This window comes from Papilio xuthus, unplaced genomic scaffold (genome assembly GCF_000836235.2).
Source record: "Papilio xuthus unplaced genomic scaffold, Pxut_1.1 DF826945.1, whole genome shotgun sequence".
In the NCBI taxonomy this organism is placed as follows: Eukaryota; Metazoa; Arthropoda; class Insecta; order Lepidoptera; family Papilionidae; genus Papilio; species Papilio xuthus.
In genome coordinates this window covers 7152495-7178646 of record NW_013531704.1, presented here as the reverse complement: position 1 = coordinate 7178646, position 26152 = coordinate 7152495, and the positions used below count along the sequence as shown (strand labels likewise).

Sequence of the window (26152 nt, the reverse complement as noted above, 5' to 3'; positions counted from 1 at the left end):
TTACCAGTTTCATTTTCATACAGTTACATTATAAAGTTAAACTTAAATAATATATAGCCTCGTTATTATGTGTAATAAATACGTAAATCTTTTTGAAGTACAAAATAATGTTAAATTCCTAAAATAAACATTTATAATCAAACTGAAAGGACGATAGTTAAATATAATATAAATCTCACAGTTAACATAAAACTAGTTAAAAAAATAATGAAAACAAACAAAGTTTATATAATACTATTAAATATCATCATTTTAATACAATTCCTTTACTTTATCCATTTATTCCAAATTGGTCATACATTTGGCCATTTTGGTGCAATTAGTTGCACATTTACGACACGGTTGGCGCACATCTTTACACATACGACACTTGTAGCATGCACTTTTACGGTACACTTGAACCATATTTGCACTTTTACGGTACACTTGTGCCATATTTGCAATTTTACGGTACACTTGTACCATATTTGCAATTTTACGGTACACTTGTGCCATACTTGCACACTTACAGCACACTTGTGCCATGCTTGCACACTTTATATAAAGTTCAGGGCAGTTGGCTGCAGACGGTAGGTATGTGGGTCGCGGCTCACTGCGACTTTGGCTTGTGCGAAGTGTCACTCACGAAGATGAAAGCGAAATCTGATCGCTTCTGAGCGAAAGATATGAACTCGTCTGGAATATGTAAATTATTATGTAATATTATAAAATTAATGATAAATTTCGTAAGAAACAGGATTCTTACCACGTTTGAGCTGTTTCAGGTCTCGATATTTGGGAACATTTGCCTACGTCATGATTACGGGTTGACAACAGCTCAATCGTGGCAAGAATCCTATCTCCTACGAATTTTACTATAATAAAAACCACGAAAGATTAAAATTATAAATAAAATTAGTGATTTATAAAATTTAGCATATGTGAAAACTTACCATACGTCAGATATCCCTTCTCCTCGGCATCAGCTTGCTGGAAGACATTGTGTGCGTCTTCAACACTGAGACCAACACATTTAGTGGCTATTTCCTCGAAGTCTGTCATCTGCACGCGACCGCTGCCCGAACTGTCGTATAACTGTAACATTTTACATTAAATATATCATTTTAAAAGTAAATAATACACTCCAGTAAGTAATTACTGACTTATTTTATAACGTTGCGAGACAAAACCCTAAATTAATATGATAAGCAAAGCAAAACTTTCCATATAAACAATTATGAAATGTCAAAGTATCGTCGTCAATTACGAAAGATAGAGAAGATAGCTTTATGAACATACTAGCGGTCGCCCGCGACTCCGTCCGCGCAGGATGAAAATACCCAATTAGTAGCAATTCAGCTGGACCATGGTCTACATCTATACCAAATTTCAGCGAGATCCATAGTATTTCTGGAGATACCTTCTAGCAAACATCCATTTAAGCATTCGCATTTATAATATTAGAAAAAAGTCAGACATAAAGGGCAGTAAACTGAGTAGTACCTTAAAGGCGTAGGAGATAAGTTCTGTGAGAGGCGCGTGCTGTGTGACGAGGAAACACGTGCACAACAAGTAGTCTGGGAAGTACACCAGCCCGCTTGACCTCTGCAAAGTTTCATTATATTATTACAAACTATTTAACCGTACAATACAGCCTTATAAATTAGTGTTTTGCCGGCGAATTAATCTGAGATTTAAAAAAAAAAGCTTGTCAAGTAACCTAAATGTTCTATCAGATTGTCTTCTACATATATACTAAATTAAATCCAGATCCTAGCAGCCGTTCTGGAGGTACCTTCTAACAGTGGTAGAGCGAGCTTTAACATGTTCGCAGGAATTGTCCCGGCTCGCCCGGTGATATACCACGACCACACAGAAGACAGGCGTCAAGTCAACAGTCTGATGAGTGTGCGTCCCGGGGGCCTAATTTAGTCCTCTTTCTCTTCCTACCCTCTTCTTATAAGGAAAGGATGGGAAGTGGAAGTGGACTTTCCGGATGAGAGGATGCATGGAAAGGGAAAATATTTTCTTTCTGTGCATCCTCCTCTCCGTCGATTAAAGGTAGGCAACGCATATGCAATTGCGATGTCTATGGGCAACGGTCACTTCGCTATTTCAGCGATTTCAGGTGGCCGCTCGCTCGTTTGCCACCATATGATTTAAAAAAAAAAGATACCTTCTAAGAAACATCCATCCATCTATACATCCGAACATTCTCATTTATAATATAAGTAAGATAAGTAAGAAGTAATATACTTATTTCAATTCTACAAAATTATATAGAGAAGTATAAGAACTTTGCGTTTGTAGATTTATTATTGTATTATGAATGAAATAGTCAATGTACCTGTACAAATATATCAAAGAGCTTATGCAAGGCGGGGTGGTCGGGCACGCCGAGCCGCTCCCCAAACTGCTCGCGCGTCACCCAGCGCGCCCCCGCACCGCACCACCCAGCATCCAGCCCGCTGCGGTCCAACCTGACACAAAACTTCGAATAATACTTTGCTCTTCAAAATCTATTAAATCGCCTAAGCTATAGTAATAACAAGAAACATAGAATTACGAATAATCACACTTACGTAAAACCAATTGGTCGTAACACTCTGCTACTTTTTTTTAACAGATTGTTAATTAATTAATATTTCTTGTACCATTCTAACTAAGCTCTATGCTTGTACTAGGACATGGTTTACGACAAATCAAATTGCGGGATTTGAACCGCCGACGACATGATCGGAAATCCGTACCCTTAACTATTGAACTATTGATGCTTAAACTTTATAAAGTTATTACCAAAAAAACACAGCACACTTTCAAGAAAACACTTGAACCAACATAATAAGAAGACATATTTCCTCGATCTTCCTTTCTCATTAAACATCCCCTAAAGTGGTGTCTGCATTGCTCCTTCTGTAAAATAACTTTGATGGTTTTTCACTCACCCCAACTGCTGCCTAGCCTCGGCAACTTCCCTAGCAGCAGCCCCACCTGGTATATGCAGCTGCTTCGCGCGTGCGATCAGCCGACAGTCATCGTAAGTGTAATCCAGTACTGGCACACCTAAAGCTCTGATCACAACACAAAATAAAGTCAGAAGACCAACAAAATACAGAAGAAGACTGAGGATAAAGTCTATTGTTTAGTAATTCAAGTATTTTTACGAATTTATCACGTTTATTTTGATGCTTACTGTGACCCGCGACCCTGTCCGTGAGGAATTAAAAAAAAAAATATTAGTAGACTAAGTGTTCTTCCAGACTATGTTCTATATGTATGTCAAAATTCAGCGATATCCATGCAGATGTTCCGGAGATACCTTCAAACAAACATCCATCCATCTAAACATTCGTATTTATATTAGTAAGATTCTAATGTTAAAGACATCAGGTCTTTTGTTCTTTTCTAAGTCTTCTATACTAAGATTCCAATAGACCGAAGAGATACAAGAGAAGGAGCATACCTCGCCATAACATCTCGAACGTTCCTAGCGTATAACTTGGGGTCTTTCTTCTCCGCCTCATTGGGATAGTAGACAGGTAGGAACTCTATTTCACAAGAGCTATGCACTTGAGTCAATGTCAGCCATAGCAATTTCAATCTGAAAGCATGTTAACACTTTCATGAATTCCTCTGATGAAATTTTGGGTTAAACCTCTTTCCTCGTCATCTTAAATTTTTTGTGGACGTAAATCGCAATATTTTTAAACACGGTTGTTATAAAAAATTGTGTTTTTACTTTTTATTTAAATTTAGTAATTTACTATTACTAATATTGGTAATATTTACGCTCCGGGACCTTCCCAGGTCCAAGTGACGGTGTCCCGGGCATTGGGGTAGCGGATAGTGACAGGCTGCACGGGTACACCGGGGTAAAAGCCGCCCGGCTTGAATGTGATCAGGCAGGACCGGTTCGTGCAAGTGCCTTCCGGGAATATCAGCACCTGGAAATGTTACGTCATTCATCGTTCACAGTTCATCATTGTAATTCGTTACAAGTAAAAGAGTAGCTGGAAACAAGAATGTAACTCTGTTATGAATTCTTGTCGAGTGGTTTTGGTAGTAACAATTAAAAATTTGCAAATTCTCATTTTTAGACATTATAAGTTAAAATCCTTTGGCGCGAATGGCGCGCTTTCGTTACAAAGTCTAGTGTCAGAATGATTAGTGAGGGGACATAAACGTCAACAAGGCTAGTTTTGCGCCAGTACACCGGCAGAGTGTCGGATTTTGTTCCTAACATTATGAACATGAGTATATGTCTCCATTTTGCTTCTTTTTTCTTCCATACTTTTAATTTTAAAATAAATAATATATCCATAATTGTATGTGCGAAATATAAAATCGATTTTAATCAAGAAATCCTTCAAAAGTCAAGTTCAAATTTCCCTTGTATTTCAGCATTGAACAAATCAGAAACCGGTTTAGTTAATTATTTAACCAGTTATGTCTAAATTATATCGATTGCGGCAGAGTAACCTTCATTCAAGGACGTAAGTTCACTGTCATAATGCGGTTCATGTTTTAAAATGTCTTCCGGTGTTCACTAAACTTCCCAAATTTGTAGTTGTGAATACAATTTAGTACGGAAGATAACTAGATTTGTTAAATATTAAAAGAAAATTGTATATGATTTTAATGAGTTGTTAACAAACTGGTGACGGTGGCTCAGGACTTCTCTTGTACTCTAATGTGTTTTTCCATTTACATATGTACATTTATCCGACGTTCTTATAGGGTAGGCTAGGAGCCCCTAGGTGGGAACGTATAGTGAGCTGATGATTAACAAACTAAAAATGACACGTAATACCTTTCGAATAAGAAAGATGAAAATCGGACAACTAGGGGCGGAGTTATCAAAAAAAACATAAGGACGAATTGAAAACCTCCTGCTTTTTGAAGTCGGTTAAAAATGTATCTCGAACTTGTAAACATCGATATTCATTGGTTATGTAAGTGTTTAAAAACATTTAATATTATCTGTTACACATAAAGAAATTGCAATTTTCGTCATAATTTCAATTATCTGGATGAATAAGTTTTGTTAATCAAGTACTGTAATTATGTTAAAAGATTAGGGCAGTGGAAACTAACGTTTATCGTGTCATCATCATCATCATCAGCTCACTATTCGTCCTCACCGAGGGGTTCGGAGCCTACCCTAAGTTAAGGGTGATTAGGCCATAGTCAACCACGCTGGCCAAGTGCGGGTTGGTTGGCTTCACACATATCTTTGAATTTCTTCTCAGACATGTGCAGGTTGCATCACGATGTTTTCCTTCACCGTAAGAACGTCGGATAAATGTACATATGTAAATCGAAAATCGAAAAATATATTGGTACATGGCGGGATTCGAACCCAGGACCTGCAGATTGCAAGCCAAGTACTTGACCACTGAGCCACCGGCGCTCAGTGTGTCATTATTGTGTCATACCTGTGGCCAATCCTCCTTAGATGTGGCTCTCTCGATGATCTCCTTGATTGTGTTTTGTCTGGAGTTTGGGTCATCTCGCCAAACGTACACAGGTTGCGTGTAGTTAATCAATTCTGAAATTTGCAAAATTATTCTATTGGTTACTTAGTTTTGATGGATTTGTATGAATGGATATGGACGTATGAATATAAAATTAAGAGAATACAAAATAATACATAATAATTGCTTGCAATATTTTAATATAAAATGCTCTCTTATAAAAAAAAACTTAGAACTACATTCTTGTATATAATAATGGAAATTATTCTGGACAACAATTTTTTTTTTAATTTGAAATTAAATTAATTTATTTATTTTAATTACTATTAGTATAAATATACCCATTAGACTTTATTATTAATTAAAATAGGTAATAAATAATTTATAACGTAGTTTAATATTGTTTATGCACATTGTGTTCGTGTTTATTTTAGATTGATTTTGTATTCTCTCGTCTGGAAAGATAGAATTCTAAATGCAAGCAACTAATTTTGGCAAATAACCAAACATATTACGTATTTAAGAATTGCATTTGCTACTAAAAATTAAAGAAAAAGCCACAAAAAATGTGCTGGCAGTGCCAAAATCGGACATTTAAGCGTGGGTAACCACTACATATATTCAAACAAAATAATGTTTTTTTTTTAAGAAAATTATTTTTTATTTAACTTCCGTAGTAACCAACGGTAACATCGCCTTTTTACATATTTAATTTTCTTTTAATAATCAAGGTGCTTTTCGAAATATGCATATTTTTCCACTCTAGTTCACATACTTTTAAGCGCATTATTTTTAATATCTTTATAAATGTTATAAGGAAGTTATTATAAAAATATAATTTATTTTGTAAATTAAATTTTTTATAACTTAAAAAAAAAACAAAAACTAAAAGAAACGTAACGATGTCTATTAATTAAATATAATACTTATTATAGATTATAATCCATGCCAAAAATCATGTAGCACAGATAACAGTAAAATACCAAATTATTACTTCATGCCAACTAATTTCTATTCATAAAAATAATAAAGGTCTCTCTATGACATTCTTAAATCATTCGATGTATTCACTAAAGAAATAGTCGCCAAACGTAACATTATCGAACCTAATTATAACCACACGTGGAAGTAAAATACGCAGTTTTATTATGTTGGTATTTAAAATTAGTAAGCTATAAAACCATAAATTAAAAATCATGACAGTAAAATTACGTACAATTAACACTAAATATAGCGTCTTAATTAATTTTAGTATTATAAATTCATTTACTAATTTATATTTTTAAATTGTCGATTATTTTATGTAATCAATTACACTAAAAATGATGACCTCCAGATCAGTTCACAGGTCGCATGTGTGAGCAGATCAGTGACCCGGATCGCTGTTCAACTCAGTTTGTACCTGCATAGAGTTATGATTGGTAATTCTGAGACTGGATAGTTGGCTTTTTTGATCGCATAGTTATCATCGCAGTGAGCCGTGAGCTGCCAATTAGTTGTTGAGCCGCAGCTCAATCGTTCAAGTATATGCGACCCGATCTTTTGAGCCGATTTAAAGCTTATTTACACGCGTACATACTATAATTACAAATATTTAGTGTATATGATTTACTTAGTCTTAACCTTATAAGAAAAAGTCATTTGCTTTTTTATTTTTGAAACTTATTAACTCTCCATATTTAAATGCTGTTTCTAAAGCCAGTATGGAATATTAAAAAAGTTTCTAACGCGATGTAGGTCAACTAGGTCTTTTGCTATCTACAAAACCTATACGGTCTAGAATTGTGTATAAAAATATATTTCAGTACTAATACACCGCGAGACAATGGCTGAGACCTTGCCAACATTACAACACAAAAAAATACATTGTCATTGCTACACGAATCCATTGGACACGCATGAACTAAAATTATAAAAAAAAAGTAGTACAAAAAAGTATTATAATCTGTGTGTATTGTTGACTGAAATGAGAGTAACAATAATTTGAGACAATTGATGATGATGATCATGACAAGTGATCTGATTTTTTGACATACTACCAGCAGGGTAAAATTCCGGCTAAATGGTAAAAAAATTGCAACACTTGGGGTAAATTACATTCAGAATTCAATTTAAGTAGAGTCTATCCAAGAATCCAGTAGACTGGACTGGACATTAAGAATTAGCTATTCTAAATAACATTTTATATTTACTCCATTATATTTCTACTGGGTATGCAAATATTTTTATTATTATTATTAAAAAAATCTGTACACTTTTACTGCTCATAATTCAACAAAAGATATGTTTATCCAACACGATAAATAGCGTATCATCGATTGAAAAAAAAAACAAAAGAAAAACGTAGAAAGCGTTCAGAATCGCTTTTAATACTTCAAAACAACACAAACAAGTTGATTCGAACCACTGAATGGTGAATGACTCGACGAAACAACTCATTCATCACAACAGCATCTAAACAATGAACAGTAGGAATACTAATTGCAAACAGCAAGATGCGGATTTGAAACCACAATCCATTCAATTCTTTTTTTAAATGTCTTTGGTGAATTGAGATAGAATTATTTACTAGTATATATATGTATTATAATTAATTCTTGCTCTTATTTATTTATTCCCCACTCATCTTGATATGTTATATAACCCTCTTTCTATGTTACTCTCTCCTGTCCCACTGGGTTGCCTGGAAGAGATCGCTTGTAGCGATAAGGCCGCCCTTGCTTTGTTGTTAATTAATTGTATTTTTTTATGTATTATGAGTTAATTATATACATTAAGAGTTAATAAATAAATATTTACAGGATGATGTTTCATTGTTCGTGTTCAAGTTACCAGAAACATTGTTCATGTTCAACTAAGATATGGGACGATTTTGTTCGCTTGTAAAATAAATACAACTACAGAACAATTATTTGTCGTAACACCCATATGTAAAGCGAACATGACAATAGAATCAAATATTCTCATACGTGTATGTAGGCTTGCTATTATGCGTAACAATTGAATTTTAAATTACACACAGCATGACCTCACATGATAGTCTGAATATTAAGAACAATAATTTCATATTACAAAGGCACTAATCATATTTTTTCTGTATAGCGACTTAATTTATATGATGGGCAAAAAATGTTTAAGCTATACAGTAGGTAGTCTTAGAATTTTTTATATTTATTAGCGCTCTCAGTGACTACACACTTGTGCGTACGTCGTGAACATGTAACTGATTGACGAATTAAAACTCACGTAAAGTAACAGTTAGTTTTCACTGGCAAAACATATCAATTATTAGAATAAGAACATTGATTATCTTTGTACGAGTGTCGAATGAAATACCACGGTTACATTCCGCAAGCCAAACGGCATTCGCAAATTTGAACACCGATGTGGTGTTATCTTATTCTATTTGCACGTCTTACACCTTCCTAAAATAAAATAAACTTTCAATATCATTGCTACATTTGCCAAAGGTCATTGAACCGCGTCAACAACACGTCACATGCCATTACACTGCCAGAGAAATGCTTTGATACTCCACGATAAGTGTGTACCGTAAACGACATGCAAACAACAAACATACGAGTATAGCGCTATTCAAACTTCATATCGCACGAGTTGTTGCGAAGAACACAATTTTAGTTCTCGGGACATAAAGAGATAATGCCGCAGTAGTCTTGGGACCCATAATAGTTAACCATGAGGCATAACAAAGTTTGAATCTTGTATTATAATTGAATACAAACATACAATGTAAGCATTTTTCATAATATTCGTGTTCATATAGAGATTGTTCAACATGGTTTGATTGAGTCATTAAAATGTTTTCTTGGTGATTTACCGTTGACATATATTGTATTAACGGCAATACATGCCGGCACGGTAAAGGCGGAACTTAACATTATAGATTACAAGTTAAAGAAGAAATGTAGCACCCTCGCTGTTTCATCAAAACCAGATTTTTTCTAAAGATGTCTACAAGAAAAAAAATGAAAACTAGTATAGAGTTAACGAATAAATGTAATAAATTACGTACCATTCGCTTTAGCGTGTGATCAATCAAATCTATTAGACGTTGTATTAATTATATTGAAATTACCACTATCTATGACGTAAATCCACGAACGGTGGTCATGCAAACATACATAAATACACGCCCTTGACAACGGTATTAGGGCTAGGCTTTATATGAAGCCATAGGATCGCATGTCACACGGTATATTTAATTTGAACCTAAGCTTAGGCGCCTTGAACTTACGTAAGCTGTTACTAGGAGAAAAATAATTTTACACTGACTTTGAAAATATGCAAAGGTACAATAGGTACTAACATTTGTTACAACTTATGGTGGATTTTTGAGATGAAAATCCCAGTTTAAGATAATGACAGAGTTGTCGATATGTTTTATACAAAGATTTTTGTCTCAGAAACCAACGGTAGGATAGATAGTAGTAGGATTAGATTTGAAGTTAACATTTTCCCTCTTTAGATAACTAATCTTGACACACAACAAATCAAAATTTAAATCAATAACAAGTTAAGTCGTTAACTGCTCAATAAAGTCATCGACCTATATTTCCCCCGTCCATTGTCGAGACGACGAAAGAGAAATTTCCATACTTTAGTTCAAGCATCTTCTTGACTTCGATAAATAAATGAACATCAAAGTCGTGTGCTATAAACCAATTAGAAATGATCCTTATTATTTTAATATCGTAAAGATAATTTTCTTAATTTTCTCTTTCTCTATTTAATTGGCAGCCATTTTAATCTGATCTACAATACAATGTATCAGCGATTGTATTTAAAGTCCATAATACATGGACAGCACCAAGCATTTGATGTATAGCAACTGCAAACTGCGGTTCGTGTATGGCCATTGGTGTTGATAATCGCTTCATATACTTAAGTCCTTGTATGATAGCTCTTACATTTTTTTTTATATCATAAGGTGGCAAACGAGCGAGCGGTCACCTGAAATCGCTGAAGTAGCGAAGTGACCGTTGCCCATAGATATGCGCAATTGCATATGCGTTGCCTGCCTTTAATCGACGGAGGAGATGATGTACAGAAAGAAAATATTTTCACTTTCCATGCATCCTCTCATCCGGAAAGTTCACTTCCACTTCCAATCCTTTCCTTATAAGAAAAGGGTGGGAAGGGAAAGAGGACTAAATTAGGCATCCGGGATTGAAACTATTACAATTATTTTAGGGTGACACGTTAATTGTAAAAGAAACTACTTAGAAGTAATAAAGTGTGAAATGTTTTCCCACTGCGCGGTCTAAACTGCGCCTGTACAAACGTATTATAGTATAGTATGTCGTAATATTTACCTGCTGTTACTTAAAAAATATAATTCAAGTTTTAAACTTAACGGTATATAAAGAAACTGCAGATAAAACATCTGTAGGCGGTACCGTTTACTTATGTCTGCTAAAATTTTATGAAACCTCGAGAACTTTAGCAAACTAACTTGGAATGTTACCAAAGTGTTTTATCATTGGTACTTCTATTAGAGAATGCTGTCAAATTGTTATCTTACAGTGAACCTTTAATATTTCGGGAAATTGGAAATAAAATTTTGTTATACCAAAAAATTTAACTTAAGTTGATATGAAATGTTTCTAATGTATTAGATTTTGATGTTAATTCTAAATAATCTTCAAAAAAATCTTGTCTAGACAAAAATAACGAGTTCGAATTCTGTTGTCTCTGGTTACTCTATATAATTACATTCCAGTGATTTACGTCTATCAACTTTCGCTATCGGAGCTTGTTTTTAATCAATAGACAGACAAAGTAATTTTAGAATTTAAGTACAGACTATAACAACATAAATTTGAAAAGGTTATTATGTCAAATAGTATATAGAAGCGCTAGCGAACTTAGTAGTTAAATGGTACAAGAAATAGTTAAAAAGTAAATAAAATATATAGGAGTATATATTCGAATTCTGCCACACTCACAGATGTTAAGTGGTTAAGACTATAGGTATAGATTTAGTACGTTAAGTGAACACTTAACTACTTTTACGGTCACAATTAAACAACTTTAAGTATCACTAACCCATCACCAACGACCCACAATATAATTCACCATCACAAAAACGACCAACATAAACCCACCACCAAATGAAACAACCAAAACCACCTACTTCCAACATAATTGTCCATGCTCTCTTTCCTAACGATGACTGATGACATCCTTGTGGCGTAGACTATGCAGCTGTCTAGGAAAGAGGAATGAGGGGCGACGACCAGGATGGGGGCCTCGCGCCGGCTCGCCTGACGCCCCCTGATCGATATCGCCATACCCCCAGCCAAGTACGACATCTTCCCGATGAAGCATATCAACGGCTTCAGTGACCTAGAAAAGGGGAGATTTATCGGATGAAAATAAAGTCAACAATCAGAAAGACAAAGATAGAGATAGAAAAACAAAGGGAGAGGGGAAAACAATTACAAGACAAATGGTACAAGTCTCATAGATAGGCCAGATTCACGCGGATTTGTTTACGTGACGTAAAAAATGTTCCTAAACATTCTAAAATATCTAGATTTTCCAAAATAGCTCCTTCAAGAATATGCAATATACAGACTTATTGGATTGTTAGAATTACGTACAGTCATCTGCATAAATATGTATACATTTTCAATTCTTTATTAATTTGTATAATAAGCTTTTCCTTTCAAAAATATGTATGCATGTATTTATCAGTACCATGTATTCAATATCGGAAGCATAGAGATGGATAAGTCCATACAAATTTTTGAAACCGATGGTGCGTGTGAAATTTTCTAAAGCTTTGTAGTACAGATATTTATTCAGCTGACTGTACATAAATACTCATAATAAATGACGCAGCAAAACTATTATTGAGATATTCAAAGCGATCATTAGAAAGCTATTTTTAGATAACTCAAGTTTCTTTACGTACAAGTGTAATTTTCACTGTAAAAGTAACATATCAAAGCGAAATAACTGATGTGTTCGGTAAGACAAAACTTACGAAGAAATGTTACAATTTCCTCAATCAAACTGGACGTCCAATCACTAAATTGAAAATAACATTTGAGTATGTACCTACATAGTTATCAGCTATAGATCTATCAAAGTTTCAATTTTCGATAAAGACTATTTTAATAATTTATTTGTCAGAAGTAAAGTCAAAAGATTGTAAAATCTTTTACAACGGAAGTTTTAAAAGCAACCTGACAGGCAATTACTATGATCGTTATGTCAGATTCACTGATAATCTTGAGTAGTAACTTCCAAAGAAGTCAGAAGTCAGACAGCTTGAATAAATGATTTGAAGGTGAACCGCCCGATCTCTGATATTTTGAATGTAAAGAGAATTCATGTAATATAATATGAAACCATTATTTTACATTTCAGTGTACTTTTTACAAGTTTATTTATCACATTACATTGTTAACATACTTAAAGAAAATTTGTAGAGTTTGTTATTATGATTCTTTTTAAACGTGTGAATCTATATATAAAAGAAAGTTGTGTTAGTTACACTATTTATAACTCAAGATCAGCTTTACCAATATGGCTGAAAATTGGTGAGGAGGTAGCTTAGAGCCAGGAGACGGACATAGGATACTATTTATTCATTTTTTTTCGTATTTATGCCTTGAAGAGAGAGAATTGGTGGGCTACACTAATTATTTTTTTTTTATATCCACGCGGACAGTGTCGCAGGCGATAGCTATTTATAAATATAATAAAATAGATCAATCACACATATATATGAGAAAAAGTTTCAAATTTCCATGAAATTTAATATCTCTCAGAGCCTTTTGCCACAACTTTCATTTTCAGCATTCATCAGCATTCGTTTTCGAATTGGAATTAAAGATTCTCAGAATTCGCTTAATTCCGAAAACCTTAATAACTTTGATGAACATTTTATGCACTCTGAATGGAATGAATCTCATGGTTTTCATTGTTGAAACATTTGTATAGAAACATTGCTCCAATTCCCTCGTATTCACTATTTTTTTTATATCAAAAGGTCGCAAACGAGCGAGCAGCCACCTGAAATCGCTGAAATAGCGAAGTGACTGCTGCCCATAGACGTACGCAATTGCATATGCGCTGCCTACCTTTAATCGACGGAGGAGAGAATGCACAGAAAGAAAATATCTTCCCTTTCCATGCATCCTCTCATCCGTAAAGACTACTTGCACTTCCCATCCTTTCCTTATAAAGAAAAGGATGGGAAGGGAAAGAGGACTAAATTAGGCCTCCGGGACGCACACTCATCAGACGAAACGCGGAATTGCTTACTGCACTATGTGAAAAGAAGAAATAAAAGTATTTCGTCAATTGAATCTTTTGGAAATTTTACATATGTTTTTCAGTATAATTCACCTTATGTAATTATTTACTATTTCATATATTGTACAATTTTACAAAATTAAATAAACAAAAAGTAGAGATCTGTCAAATAATTTAAAAGTTAAGAAATAAAAACCTTCTCATCTTCATGTATCCTAGAAATAATAATAATTGTTTGTAAGTTTAATAAATTATTTATATATAATATAAAAATAGTGATAATTGTAATTACATAAAATAAAATAAAAAAGGTAAATTAAAAACTTAGTCCAATTCCTCATAACGGGTTCGCTAATCAGACTAGCTTCTCTCTATCGACTTCCTTTTGGTCTAGATTCAATTACGCATCTAATATAAATTAAGAAAGAATTCAATGCACCATTTTTTACACAGCTTGTAGCAAAGAAATGATTGATTTACATTTTTTTATACACTACAAGTTGCCGCCCACGACTCCGTCCGATTAATTTTTTTAGTAAGTAGCCTGTGTGTTCTACCAGACTATGTTCTATACGTATGCCAATTTTCATCCAGATCCATTGAACCTTTCTGAACAACTTCTAACAAACATCCATCTTAACATTCGCATTTATAATATTAGTAAGAAGTAAGTAAGTCTTTAATTTTCATTGTGATTTTATGTTAAAAAGATAAACACAAATTGCACAATTAAGTACAGTCCTGCACAATAACACTTATACGAAAAATTGTTTCTTATTCCAAACAGTATACGATATACGTTCAATATTGATTTTTATTTACACAGATTCCGATCGTCTTATGTTATAGGTCATCGTGTTATAAAAGGTTTCTTTCCTCCAACATTTATCGGTTCAACTATACGCAATGTCTTTTTTTTTATATCACAAGCTGGCAAACGAGCGAGCGGCCACCTGAAATCGCAGAAATAGCGAAGTGACCGTTGCCCATAGACATACGCAATTGCATATGCGTTGCCTACCTTTAATCGATGGAGGAGAGGATACACAGAAAGAAAATATTTTCCCTTTCCATCCATCCTCTCATCCGGAAAGTCCTCTTCCACTTCCCATCCTTTCCTTATAAGAAATATGACGGGAAGGGAAAGAGGACTAATTTTGGCCTCCGGGACGCACACTCATCAGACGAAACGTGGAATTGCTTCCACTTCACGCCTGTCTTCTGTGTGGTCGTGGTATTTCACCGGGCGAGCCGGGCCGATTCGCGCGAAGATGTTAAAGCGGGCTCTACCACTGTTAAACTGTTGTCTTCACCACAATTCATCCACTAATGAAATATTACTTCGCCTTTAAGAGATACCCTACAAATTTAAAAATTTTCCCCTGACTGTCTAAGTCTTCAATAATCGTTGTAACATAAGACGTAATAAAACTGCCTATAAATATGAACAATACTGTAATAAATATTTATAGTAATCACCTAAAGCGATCATTATTTATATCTTACTAATAATATAAATACGAATGTTTGGATGTATGGATGTTTGTTAAAAGATAAATCTCTCTGATTATAGATGTATAATTATATATATAGTCTGGAAGTATAGATTTTTTTTTATTCCACACAGATGGATCCGCGGGCGACTGCTAGTATGATCATAAATATTATGCCGTGTGAAATGACATTATTATGGGTGTGAGTAGAATGTAACATAAATAGCAATTTTATTGATTAAAATATACAAAGAGCAGGTGCGGCGACCTCTATCCTCGCGACTTTGCCCCATCTATTTTTGAACGTACGTTTAAAACATATCGACATATGACGATATGCTTTATACATATTGTGGTCTTAGAAACCCACGGTAAATGTCGGCGAGACTGCATTAAGAATTTCTAATTGTTCCTTTTAAACATGCAAATAAGCGTGACATCGAAATTCGACATAACATTGACTAAAACAAAACATCAACGAAACAAAACAAAACTGTAAAACAAAAACAACTAAACGCCAAAACAAAAGGTACCTAATAAGCTTACGAAACACGAAAATGGACAAAACAATTGCGAATAAAACAACGAAATATGTGAATGAAACGTGCAAAACAAAATGCAAAATACTATGAGACAGCGGTACTTCATAAAGTGAGTTTCCATTGATACAAAAACATATTGTCATCCCTATCGTACACTTTGAAAAAGACAAAGATGTATGACAAACAATATGTATTATACATCTGTTTTCAGAGTGGAAACACACTATAAATCTAGCTCAAGCTGTTAAAAAATTGTTTTGAAATTAATTCCTCATTTCACTCTGGTGAGTTTAAAATAAATTGTTAAAATAATTTTCAAATGATTTATTAATTTACAATAAAATTTAATTTAAATTCGGAAATTAAATTAATTTTACATTTGAAAATTTTTAAAAATTACCACTTTTTAATTTTATTTTTAACAATTCCATGATTTCTAAATAAAACGATAAATAAAATTCTAAATTCTAATTAAACCAATCGTTTAGCAATATTTCTAGCGTCAATAAGTTTGTTTACGTAACGGATGAAGTACCGCTGTGTACAGTCGCTTACAAAAGGCAAAGCTTTAATAAAGCTCAGCTACTTTCTGTAGATGAGTGTACACGTCTAACTACTACACACCAACTAACAAACAATCCAATGAACGTAAGCATTTGATGACTTTAATATTGGAGTAACAAAGCCTTGATAATATTTCTATTAGTAAACTCGAGAAGACATTTTCCAAGAACGTCTTTTTATAGACGTAAGTTTAGCAGATTTAAAAAAAAATCTATATAGGCACCCAATTCTCTTCACAGTCAAATTCGTCGCTTACAGTTCCTGTACGTTTTATAAGTCCACGTATTTTCTAACTTTTTCGTCTTGGAAACCATCGTTTTACATAATTCTTCATATTTACTATAGCGAAGAGGTCACGTATGTTGAGAACACAGGCACTATGAGGCAACGGTATTCGAGTGCGTACGACATACGATATACAAATGTACGACAAAAGAGCTCTTAACCCGACCACTAAAGCTACGCCTTGTCAAAGCTTGCCACAGATCAACGCTATGCCATCGTACGCTAACGGTGCGTTCAACTTGGAGATTTGTATAGTGACGTACAAACGCTAGAGTATCTGCAAGAAAAGTGCAGAAAAAAGGAACGAGAAACAAAGTCAATTTATCGCACAATCACTAGTCAATTTTTGTTATAAATTTTTTACACGTACGTAGTCGTAAAAAAGATGGGATGTAAAAATCCGCCTACTCATTAAAACACGAAAAAAGCTATTATGCCTATATTATCAAGGCTCTGCAATCCTAGACAAATGCTTACGTAAAGGTGCGTTTTCACAGTGCATAATTCTGCAAAGTAGACGGACACGGACGATACACAAAGAAACCAGAGTCAGTTAGTGACTTCTCTAGTGGTCTGTTGTGGTCCGTGTCTAGAATCACGCACCATGTAAACGACTTAAAAACCTACGTCCGATAAAGGGCAGTCTTGCAGTATCAGCTTTGGCGACGACGCTCGGCGCGCCCAGACAGACGATCGCAATGGCGTCGAAGAAGGAAGAATGGGGGGCGATGACGATGACTGGTGCATCTCGAGGGCTGTCCGCCGCCCGGTCGCGACCCACCACGCGCACCCGGTGGAAGCCCGCCGCGACCACCACCAGCCGCATCAGAGACAGGATATAGAAGCGCAGCTTGCTAGAATATATTGTCTGTTAGTTGCCTTACTTACGTTATCAAATGAGGGCTGTTTTTTGTGAATGAAAATCATGGATGAAGACGAAACTCTAACTTATCTTTGGTAACTTTAAAATTAGAATCAATGTAAGACATCGCCATGAAGAATTGTTTTTTTTGTTTTTATTTCGTTATGATGTCGCGATTGAACGGTGAATTTCCTTTTAATAGACTACACCAGTAAACAACAGAGAATCTTTTGTACGAAGTCAGTGAAATAAATCGGAGTCAATTAGTAAAGTTTTTAAAGTCCAATTTTCCTTAAATACACAATACCAAAATACTCCAATATAAAATTTCGACAAAAAAGTTTCCTCCTTCAAGACCTTGAAATATTTAAGTGGTTTAAAAAAACTAACAATTCTAATCACGGAGACAGTGCTGCAAATGCGGAAGAATGGTCACCAAGCACTTTCACAATCGTTTGCTTTCTAACTCCGATAGGACGAGGAGACATTAATTTTATGTAATAGTAAATATCATCGTGTTTTAATCGAACAAAACAAATCATGTACATATGTATGTCTGACAAAATTTGATTTGAAATAACTTCATAGTATAGGTAAAATAGAAACAAAAAAATTGTAAATTACGTATTTTTTGCATTATTGTTTTTTTCTATAAAATGTACACACGACATTAGTAAGCATATATTATCTTTAAAATTACGAAATGAAACATTTTCTAGTTATTAAAAGCATATAAAATGATAAATAATCATGTGTAAATGTAAACAACGACGCTGGGAACTAGTTTGTAAGGTATATTTCATGGTCACTTTGTAATCTTTGGCAAAACACGAACAAACAAGAAGCGAATGTATAATTACACACGTTTTTATTAATTAAATAAAAATAGTTGATCCCAATTATTGTCAAGATTAGATGATGATGAAGATGACAAGATATCACTATATGGAGACTAGCCTGAAGGGCTCAGAGCCTAAACCTAAGTTAGGGGTGACTGGACCATCGTCAACTACGCTGGAAAAGTGCGGATTGGTTAACTTCACAGATATCTTTGAATTTCATCTCACATATGTACAAGTTGCATCTCGATGTTTTCCTTCACCGTAAGAACGTCGGATAAATGTACATATGTAAATAGAAAAACACATGGAACATGGCGGGATTCGAACTCGGGAACTGCATATTGCAAGTCTAGTGCTTGACTCCTGGGCCACCGACGCTCTTATTTTCTAGATTACTTTAAGAAAATTAAAAACGATATCTTTCACAAAACATAAAGCACAAAGAATCAATTATTTTAAATTACTTTGGATTAAATAACAATTTCGCGTATACAGTTTGATAGCTTTTAAATACGGTTCTTAGACGTAGTAAAAAATGAATTAAAAGTGTGATTGATCGTTTCAACAGAGCAAATTAATGAACGTTTTGCTGTAACGGTAGTTGATTGTGCCACTATTGTATCTCCTAGTGATGACGTCATTAAGTATCGGTTACTTTTACAACGAAGCCCTAGTATAAATTTCACTGCGTTTTGTTTTATAAGGGTTTCCATATACGGACAGACTGAAACAGTTCGTAGAAGTCTCAAGCAGTTGGTTTCGCTATTGCAGCATTTTTAGCGGCAGCAAACGATCCGTGTACAGCGAACAACAATGCCGACATCCATACAAATGTAAACAAACTTTCGACTTGCAATATTAAAATGCATCGAGCACTATCATTTCGAAATTGTCCAAGCGAAAACCCTGATGTGTCTAGACAACTAAAAATCGACCTTATTCACAAGCATTAAGGTATCTAATATGTTATGAATGTAAACCTGACCTTCATGTAGCAGCATCAAGGTCAAATGTGACAGGTAACATCGTTAAAGTAATGTCCTCACACAATGAAGATACCATTATGGGAAAAATTATTGAAGACAGAACTAAACTACAGTAGTCTCTTAAATTAGTAAAATGAACGTACAAAGATTCAGAACTACAATTTGAATAAAGAAAAAAACAAAAATATGTCAACAACAATCTTTAACAACATCCGGTTCGTTTAAAAATAACAAAGACCAACATTAGACACGTATTTGTAAACAGTAAAACCTTCACGCTGCGTTTGAATATTGTCAGGTACAACCTTGAGCCAATTTCTAGACTTCCGAGAGACTGGATATTTAGGACAACGCTAAAACCGGTCCGCTAAATATGAAGTCACAAATTTAAGGATACATTTTAAAGAAAGCTTACAGTGACAGGAGGTGATAAGTTGTGATTTATGTCACGAGCTTATCATGTCCTCATGACACAATTTTAGGATTCTGAAGAGTTAGAGCCAAAATGCATTCGCTTCGAGACGATTCCATAGTGAACTTCAAACATATATAGAACTGACAATAACTTTCCATAAGTCACGTGATTGTCGCGCGTCAGTTCCATAAAATTTTGAAGTTCACTATGGAATCGTTTCGAAGCGAATGCTCTTTGTCTAATCCCCCTGCTCGAAGGAGAACTAAGAGGAGGAATATGGTCATGCCTTTATCACCATTTGACATAATGTTTCCGATTTCTCAATATAATGTTCCCTAATTTGGCTATATAAATTGGCTTCATTCAAGGTGATAGTTGATATTAAAAATGCATTTACTAATTTTAAAATAACCTTGAAACGCTGATGCAACTAAATCAACGAGACGAGAAAAAAAGATGGTTTTGCTCCGTAACGAATTATGGGTCAAATTGAAAATTGATTTAAAAATGCAAAAAAAAGAGACCTTCGTACACAATTTATTATAATATTAATGAATAAATAGTTGACTTGATTTTTATACTTCGTTAAGTTTTAATTATTTCAATGAAATTAAATCATATTATTCACGTGTAATAAATAGGTTATTCTTTTGGGACTTGTTTACTTTTTTTGTTTTTTTTTAATCGCAGATGTTATTTTGCCAGTTATGAAGGAGGTATACAAAAGAAGATAATTCCTCACCTTCTCCATCCTGTCATGGGTTTCTTCCTCAGGTCTTCCTCGCTGAGGCCATACAGTCCGATGCATGCGAGGAACCAGGCCGTTACGATCAGGTATAAAATCACAATTACCCTGAACGGCAGCAAGATCACGGTGAATATCGCCGTCTGGAACAAGGAGAGGAACATTATTAAGCTTGTTTAAAAGAAAAACACAATTTGTATAAAATAATATAGGTGTTTGAGGTAGATATATTTAGGTAGTCCAAAGTTACCAATTGCAAATCTGCAAAACAACCGTTACAAAGGTTAGTTTAGATTATTGAACGCAATTAAAACAGGAAATCGTCGTAAAGTCGTATTAAGAAGTCAAGAGCACAGGAGAGAATACTAGATTGCTACAGAGACAGGGACGCTGTAATCCTTAACACGTTAGCTGCAAGAATGATTTTTCGAAAAAGGAATTTTATTTTTTTTAATTTTGTCCAAAACCATTTGAAAACACCTAAAAATATAGTGATACCTATATATTTACACATGAATGGAAGTATGGCTTGTCGGACACAGTCCGACACGGCCTGATCGAAACATTAGCTTGTCGGACATATAGTCCGACATAGCAGCTAACGTGTTAAGTTGAGTGAGACAAAACATAAATCTAAATCTACTTTCATAATATGAAATTAGAGCTTTTAATACACTTGATTTAAAACTTTTAACACTTTCATTCAATATTTTTGTATATACCAAACTCTATATGCAAAAAGTTATAAACGAAATTTTTATATTTCAATGAATGAAGCTTCACGGAGGTCAAATATGTAGAACAGTTATAAATTAACATCTCAATAAAATTTATGAAACGCTTGACCCGCCCCCAAAAGAATAATGAACTTCAAAATCTCACACCCTTTTATTGCTTCATACATAATTTATTGAAGGTTTACAGTAATATAGAATTGGCCAAGTATTTAGCAGATTTTATGAGCAACACAACAATTGTAAGCTGTACCTACTTAAAAATTAGCGTTCCTGTCTATAAATGCTTACGTAAGCTATTGGCCTACATTCTAAGACATACTATTTCTTCTGTAATTTCCATATCCGTTATATTATTCCATCTTATTGGGTCTTTTCCCACTTGATATGAGATTGGGATATCAGGATTGCTTCTTCCACAAACTTTCCATGATTTCAATCAGCACTCTCTTTCAGAGGATAGATCAAGAATTCCCATAAATTGGCGACAAATTTGTTTGTTCATTGTGTTAACTCACACTATCTATCATTTGTCAGGCCTATTATCCGAGTACTAAGTATATTTGCTTAATTTACATTTTAAAAAGGTTCTTATCTTGTAACATTACTTAATGATAATAAATTCAGAATTATGATAAAACGATAGCTTACGATCATGACTAGAGCCGCCGTTCTGGAAAATATTTTAGCAGTTATTAAAATATCTAGTCAGAGTTTAAAAGAAAAGAAAAATCAGAAGCTAAATTCAGAGCATGCTTGAGCACAAAACCTTTTAGAAAGTAACCATACAAGTTGGCGCAAAAGAAGTCCACGGACGGACCAAAATTACGTTAATCATATTCATTAGTGCAAAAAAAACTGCGGCATGCGATGTAAATGTAATCCGGATCGAAGCAGTTTAACCGTAGAGTTCCACTGCTGCGACTCTAATATTGTCATCTCTTTCATTATCGTTGATAAAACAGAGACAGCTGTGTTAAAATTTGTGTAACGGCATTCGAATTGTACGATATATAACTCATGATTAAAAACAATGATTACCTTTAATTGAAAGTTCAAAAGTTAATTTATGTTTGACGACTTTTTTCTTATTTTCAACTGTAACTGATTGTCGCTGATTTCCTGACTAATAAACAAGTTCTGTAAATACTATGGAAATATTTTTGCGAATTACGAATGTGATCATTTTTTGCGCCCTTGCGTATTTTGTAGTCTAGTCTTTCACTCTATCGTCTGATGTCTTTCTTAAGTTTCTACATTTCTACGCTATTTGTTTTTGGTGTTAATAAATAACGGTCAATCAATAAACTTTTTATCATCAATTTTATTCCAATCAAAATCGTCACTTATCCCTCATCCTGTATAAAATGCTTCCTAAAATGTCATCAATACTCCTAACCTAAAATCTACTTGACTAAAATCAGACATTAGTAAATGACAAGAAATTTTCATCATTTGTGAATACGATTTATCGTTGGTTTCCCAGACCAAAATTCCTGTATCTCTGCCTTATCAACGATAATGACAGGAATAACGATATGTTGTACAGAACGATGTTGGTCTTAGAAACCCACGGTAAATGATGTAAGGTTGTCAGTTTGCGGAAATAATAAAGAGCATCGAATTGTCATGCGAGAGGTCAATGAACTCTACAATACGTCACGCGACCGTAAACTCTAGTTGTGCTCAAAAATTTTAAACATGTGTGAACTTTCTCTTACAATATGGAATTTAATAAAGCCAATTCTAAGATATATTACACTTTCATTGCAATATCGTCAATATCCTAAATAAGCAAATGTAAATAACTATTTATCCGACGTTCTTACGGTGAAGGAAAACGTGAAGGAAGGAGGTGATGCAACCAGCACATGTCCGAAAAGAAATTCAAAGATATGTATATCAACCAACCCACAGTTGGCCAGCGTGGTTGACTATGGCCTAATCACCCTTAACTTAGGGTAGCCCCTCGGTGGGGACGTATAGTGATCTGATGATGACATAGCCATTTATTTTTTTAAACATAATGTAGTCAAGACTATGGACTACTCCTATGGACTAAAAATTAAAAACGAATAGAAGCAACATAAAAAATCAGTACTTAACAAGTAGATAAAGATGATGATGGAATAAAGGTGGTGCTTTACTAACCTAACCACTATGTTCATACAAACGATGGTTTATGGGCATCGCCAGAGGGGGTAGAGGGTAGCAACCCCTCCACCCCTCTAGAGAATTAAAAAATAAACATTAAAACAAATTCGAATAAAACCATATTATAGGTAACTGCCCCCCATAGGCAGCCTAGATCATAGTTTAGCGACACCCCTGGTCATAACCAGTTACCGTACTAAAGACATAGAAGTTAGCTGATAACTATGATGCCGTTAACTTACGTAAGCAGGAACTAAACAATTATCGTATCAACTTTCATCTCTGATCAGTTACATCATTAGTGCTGGCAGTGCGCATATGTTGACAAACATGTACAGTCACCACATTAATTTACGGACATCTGTTGGAATTTATTGAATGTGTTAAAGTTTTCAAAACAAACTTAAATCTTATCTCATCGCTGTAATGTCATAATCATAATGTCCATGGGCGTCGTTGAACACCTCGGTGTTCCCGCTGCTCGTTTGTAAAACTGTTATTAAAAAAAATCTATTCTCAATATTAAATATAGATATAATTTCTGTTCATTTTACTTCTTATAGTTTGTACTAAGGCCTGTTTTTGATTTATATTAATCTTAGATATTGTTACTATATTATGTATTAGCCCGCAAGCCCTTATGTTATATTGTACATTTATACTCATTGTAAGCGAAACTTTGTGTTTTTTATCAGTAGATAAAGATCTTTAACCCGACATCTATAATTACTATAATGAAATGCGAATCTTTAGATGGATGTTTGTTAGTAGATGTCTCTACAACAGCGAAATGAATTTCCCTGAAATCTGGCATATATGTAGAACAAAGTCCGGTAGAAGACATTGGCCACTAATTAAGTTTTTTAATACCGCGCGAAAGAAGTCGCTGGCGAACTTTTAATGCTAAGAAAACTGTATTATATAATTAAGCAGGATTTAATTCAACCAGAAATATGGTAACACTAGGCATCTTACAATTTAAACTCAGATAAAATTAACAGTAGCAAGTTTTCCAGTTGGTTTAGTTTATAAACGGACAGTCCTTGTAAGGGCCTAGGATATGGTCACCCGATTCTGCGCGTGTGTCATGGGGATCGCAATGAGTCGTAGGAAAAACAACTTTCCCTCAATGCCCACTTCTATTGCTGTACTGCACACAATTTGATGTACTTTCTTTTTCTATGTACTCGTATTATCCTAAAAATTATCTTAATGAATCTCTTTAGCGAACTTTATTTAAACGTAAACAAAATATAGTTTAAAATTCTATGGTAACTTTCTTCTATTCGTACAAAAAGTCATCATTTCCCCCATGTGATAAATCAAATAGTGCAAAAAACAAGTATTTCTAACATAACGCATCACTTTCGACCTTAATCTCTTGCAAGTATTGACCGTTACTTATAACTTTCTAACTGAGCTCTAGACATTATGGTTATAAAGTTGGTTGTTCATTGTACACTAGTAGAGCCCGCAACAACAATATTTGTTGGAATCACGAATGAGCCGGATCGACCGGTGAAATACCACGACCATACCGACAGGTGTGAAGTGGAAGCAATTCCGCGTTTCATCTGATAGTGCATGCTGGAGGAATGATTTTAGTCCACGTTACCCACCGTGACGTCAGACAAGATTTAGTCAAGTCAAGGTCTGTCTACCCCTTTCAGCTACGGACGTAATTTGTATTGCCAGATTAAGAAATTAGTGACAAAATTGAAGAAATTTCAACAAAATTAGTCGAAAATTGAAGTCCTGAACATTATCTCGACATCGCTACATAAATACCTCACTGGTATAACTTTTCGGGATTTGACCTTGAATTCAAATACTGGCCATTAACACAATTGACACGGCTTTCTTACCATTTAAATATTCGATTAAAAAAAGTATCAATTGCAGAATCTATGCAAGTCTGCCCTCTACTATTGATAGACCTCTACGATATTAAGACTTAACTATTCTAAAAATCTAAAGATGATTTTTATGAACTAAGAGAAATGAATACATAAAACCGTTTTAATGGAACATAATTAATGTTAAAATATAAAAGGTATCTATTTGTTTTTGAATATAAAATGTTTCGCTAGAAATTAAATAATTATAAAGTTTATCGAGTAATTTTTTAAGCCATGAACATTTTACGTGTTAAAAATATTTTTTTAAAATGTAATAAAAACATGCTAGCCAAAACGACAGTATTTTATTTACTTTATCATGAGAAAATGCATTCTAAAACTACTTGACCGCGGAGTCTGCGCAGAAAACACTTTTGTATCCTAATCTATTTACATACATAGCGATTACCTTGTATTATAATTAATTCAATAACAAGATAATAAGTCGAACTAGCTTACCTTTATTTTGTCGTATGTGTTATCTAGTTCCAATTTATGAACGAAAGGGTTCAATATTTCGGCGCGCATGCCATCAGATGAGAAAGCGCCGGTTTCACTATGCATTTTACCATTCATTTTCACTACAACACAATTACCGCACCTATCATAAAATTCAATTTAAAATTACACTATTAAGTTCATTTTCACATAACATTCAATGTATGGTAACTACTACAAAATTCCAAACGTATTACGTATAATATTTCATCAAAATTAAGACAAGAAAATACACATACTCCTCTAATCGAGTTTGGATCACGACTATTTTTTTAACTTGGTTTTGCCAAGGTTTCTTCTTTTTTTATTCCTTTCAGTGTTGCTATTTTTAAATCGATTTTACCCGTAACGTCAAACTTGTACAAATTTTTATAAGAAACTCTAAACGAATAGTA

The 26152-nt window shown here is 34.1% G+C and overlaps 1 protein-coding gene across 2 annotated transcripts; it reads right to left on the bottom strand.

The window, feature by feature from the left end:
- Positions 1-246: 246 nt before the first annotated feature.
- On the bottom strand, positions 247-26008 carry LPCAT (lysophosphatidylcholine acyltransferase). 2 transcript variants are annotated; one of them, XM_013317216.1, is made up of 11 exons: positions 25719-26008; positions 20471-20616; positions 17251-17477; positions 5415-5527; positions 3769-3923; positions 3443-3580; positions 2925-3050; positions 2327-2459; positions 1483-1584; positions 933-1074; positions 247-675 (listed from the first exon to the last, which is right to left on the bottom strand). In XM_013317216.1, the coding sequence occupies exons 1-11, from the start codon at positions 25833-25835 to the stop codon at positions 590-592; spliced, it is 1485 nt and encodes a 494-aa protein (XP_013172670.1). In that variant the 5' UTR covers positions 25836-26008; the 3' UTR covers positions 247-589. The 2 variants fall into 2 exon arrangements, with proteins under 2 accessions (XP_013172670.1, XP_013172671.1); XM_013317217.1 differs by lacking the exon at positions 17251-17477 and adding an exon at positions 11608-11819.
- Positions 26009-26152: the final 144 nt, after the last annotated feature.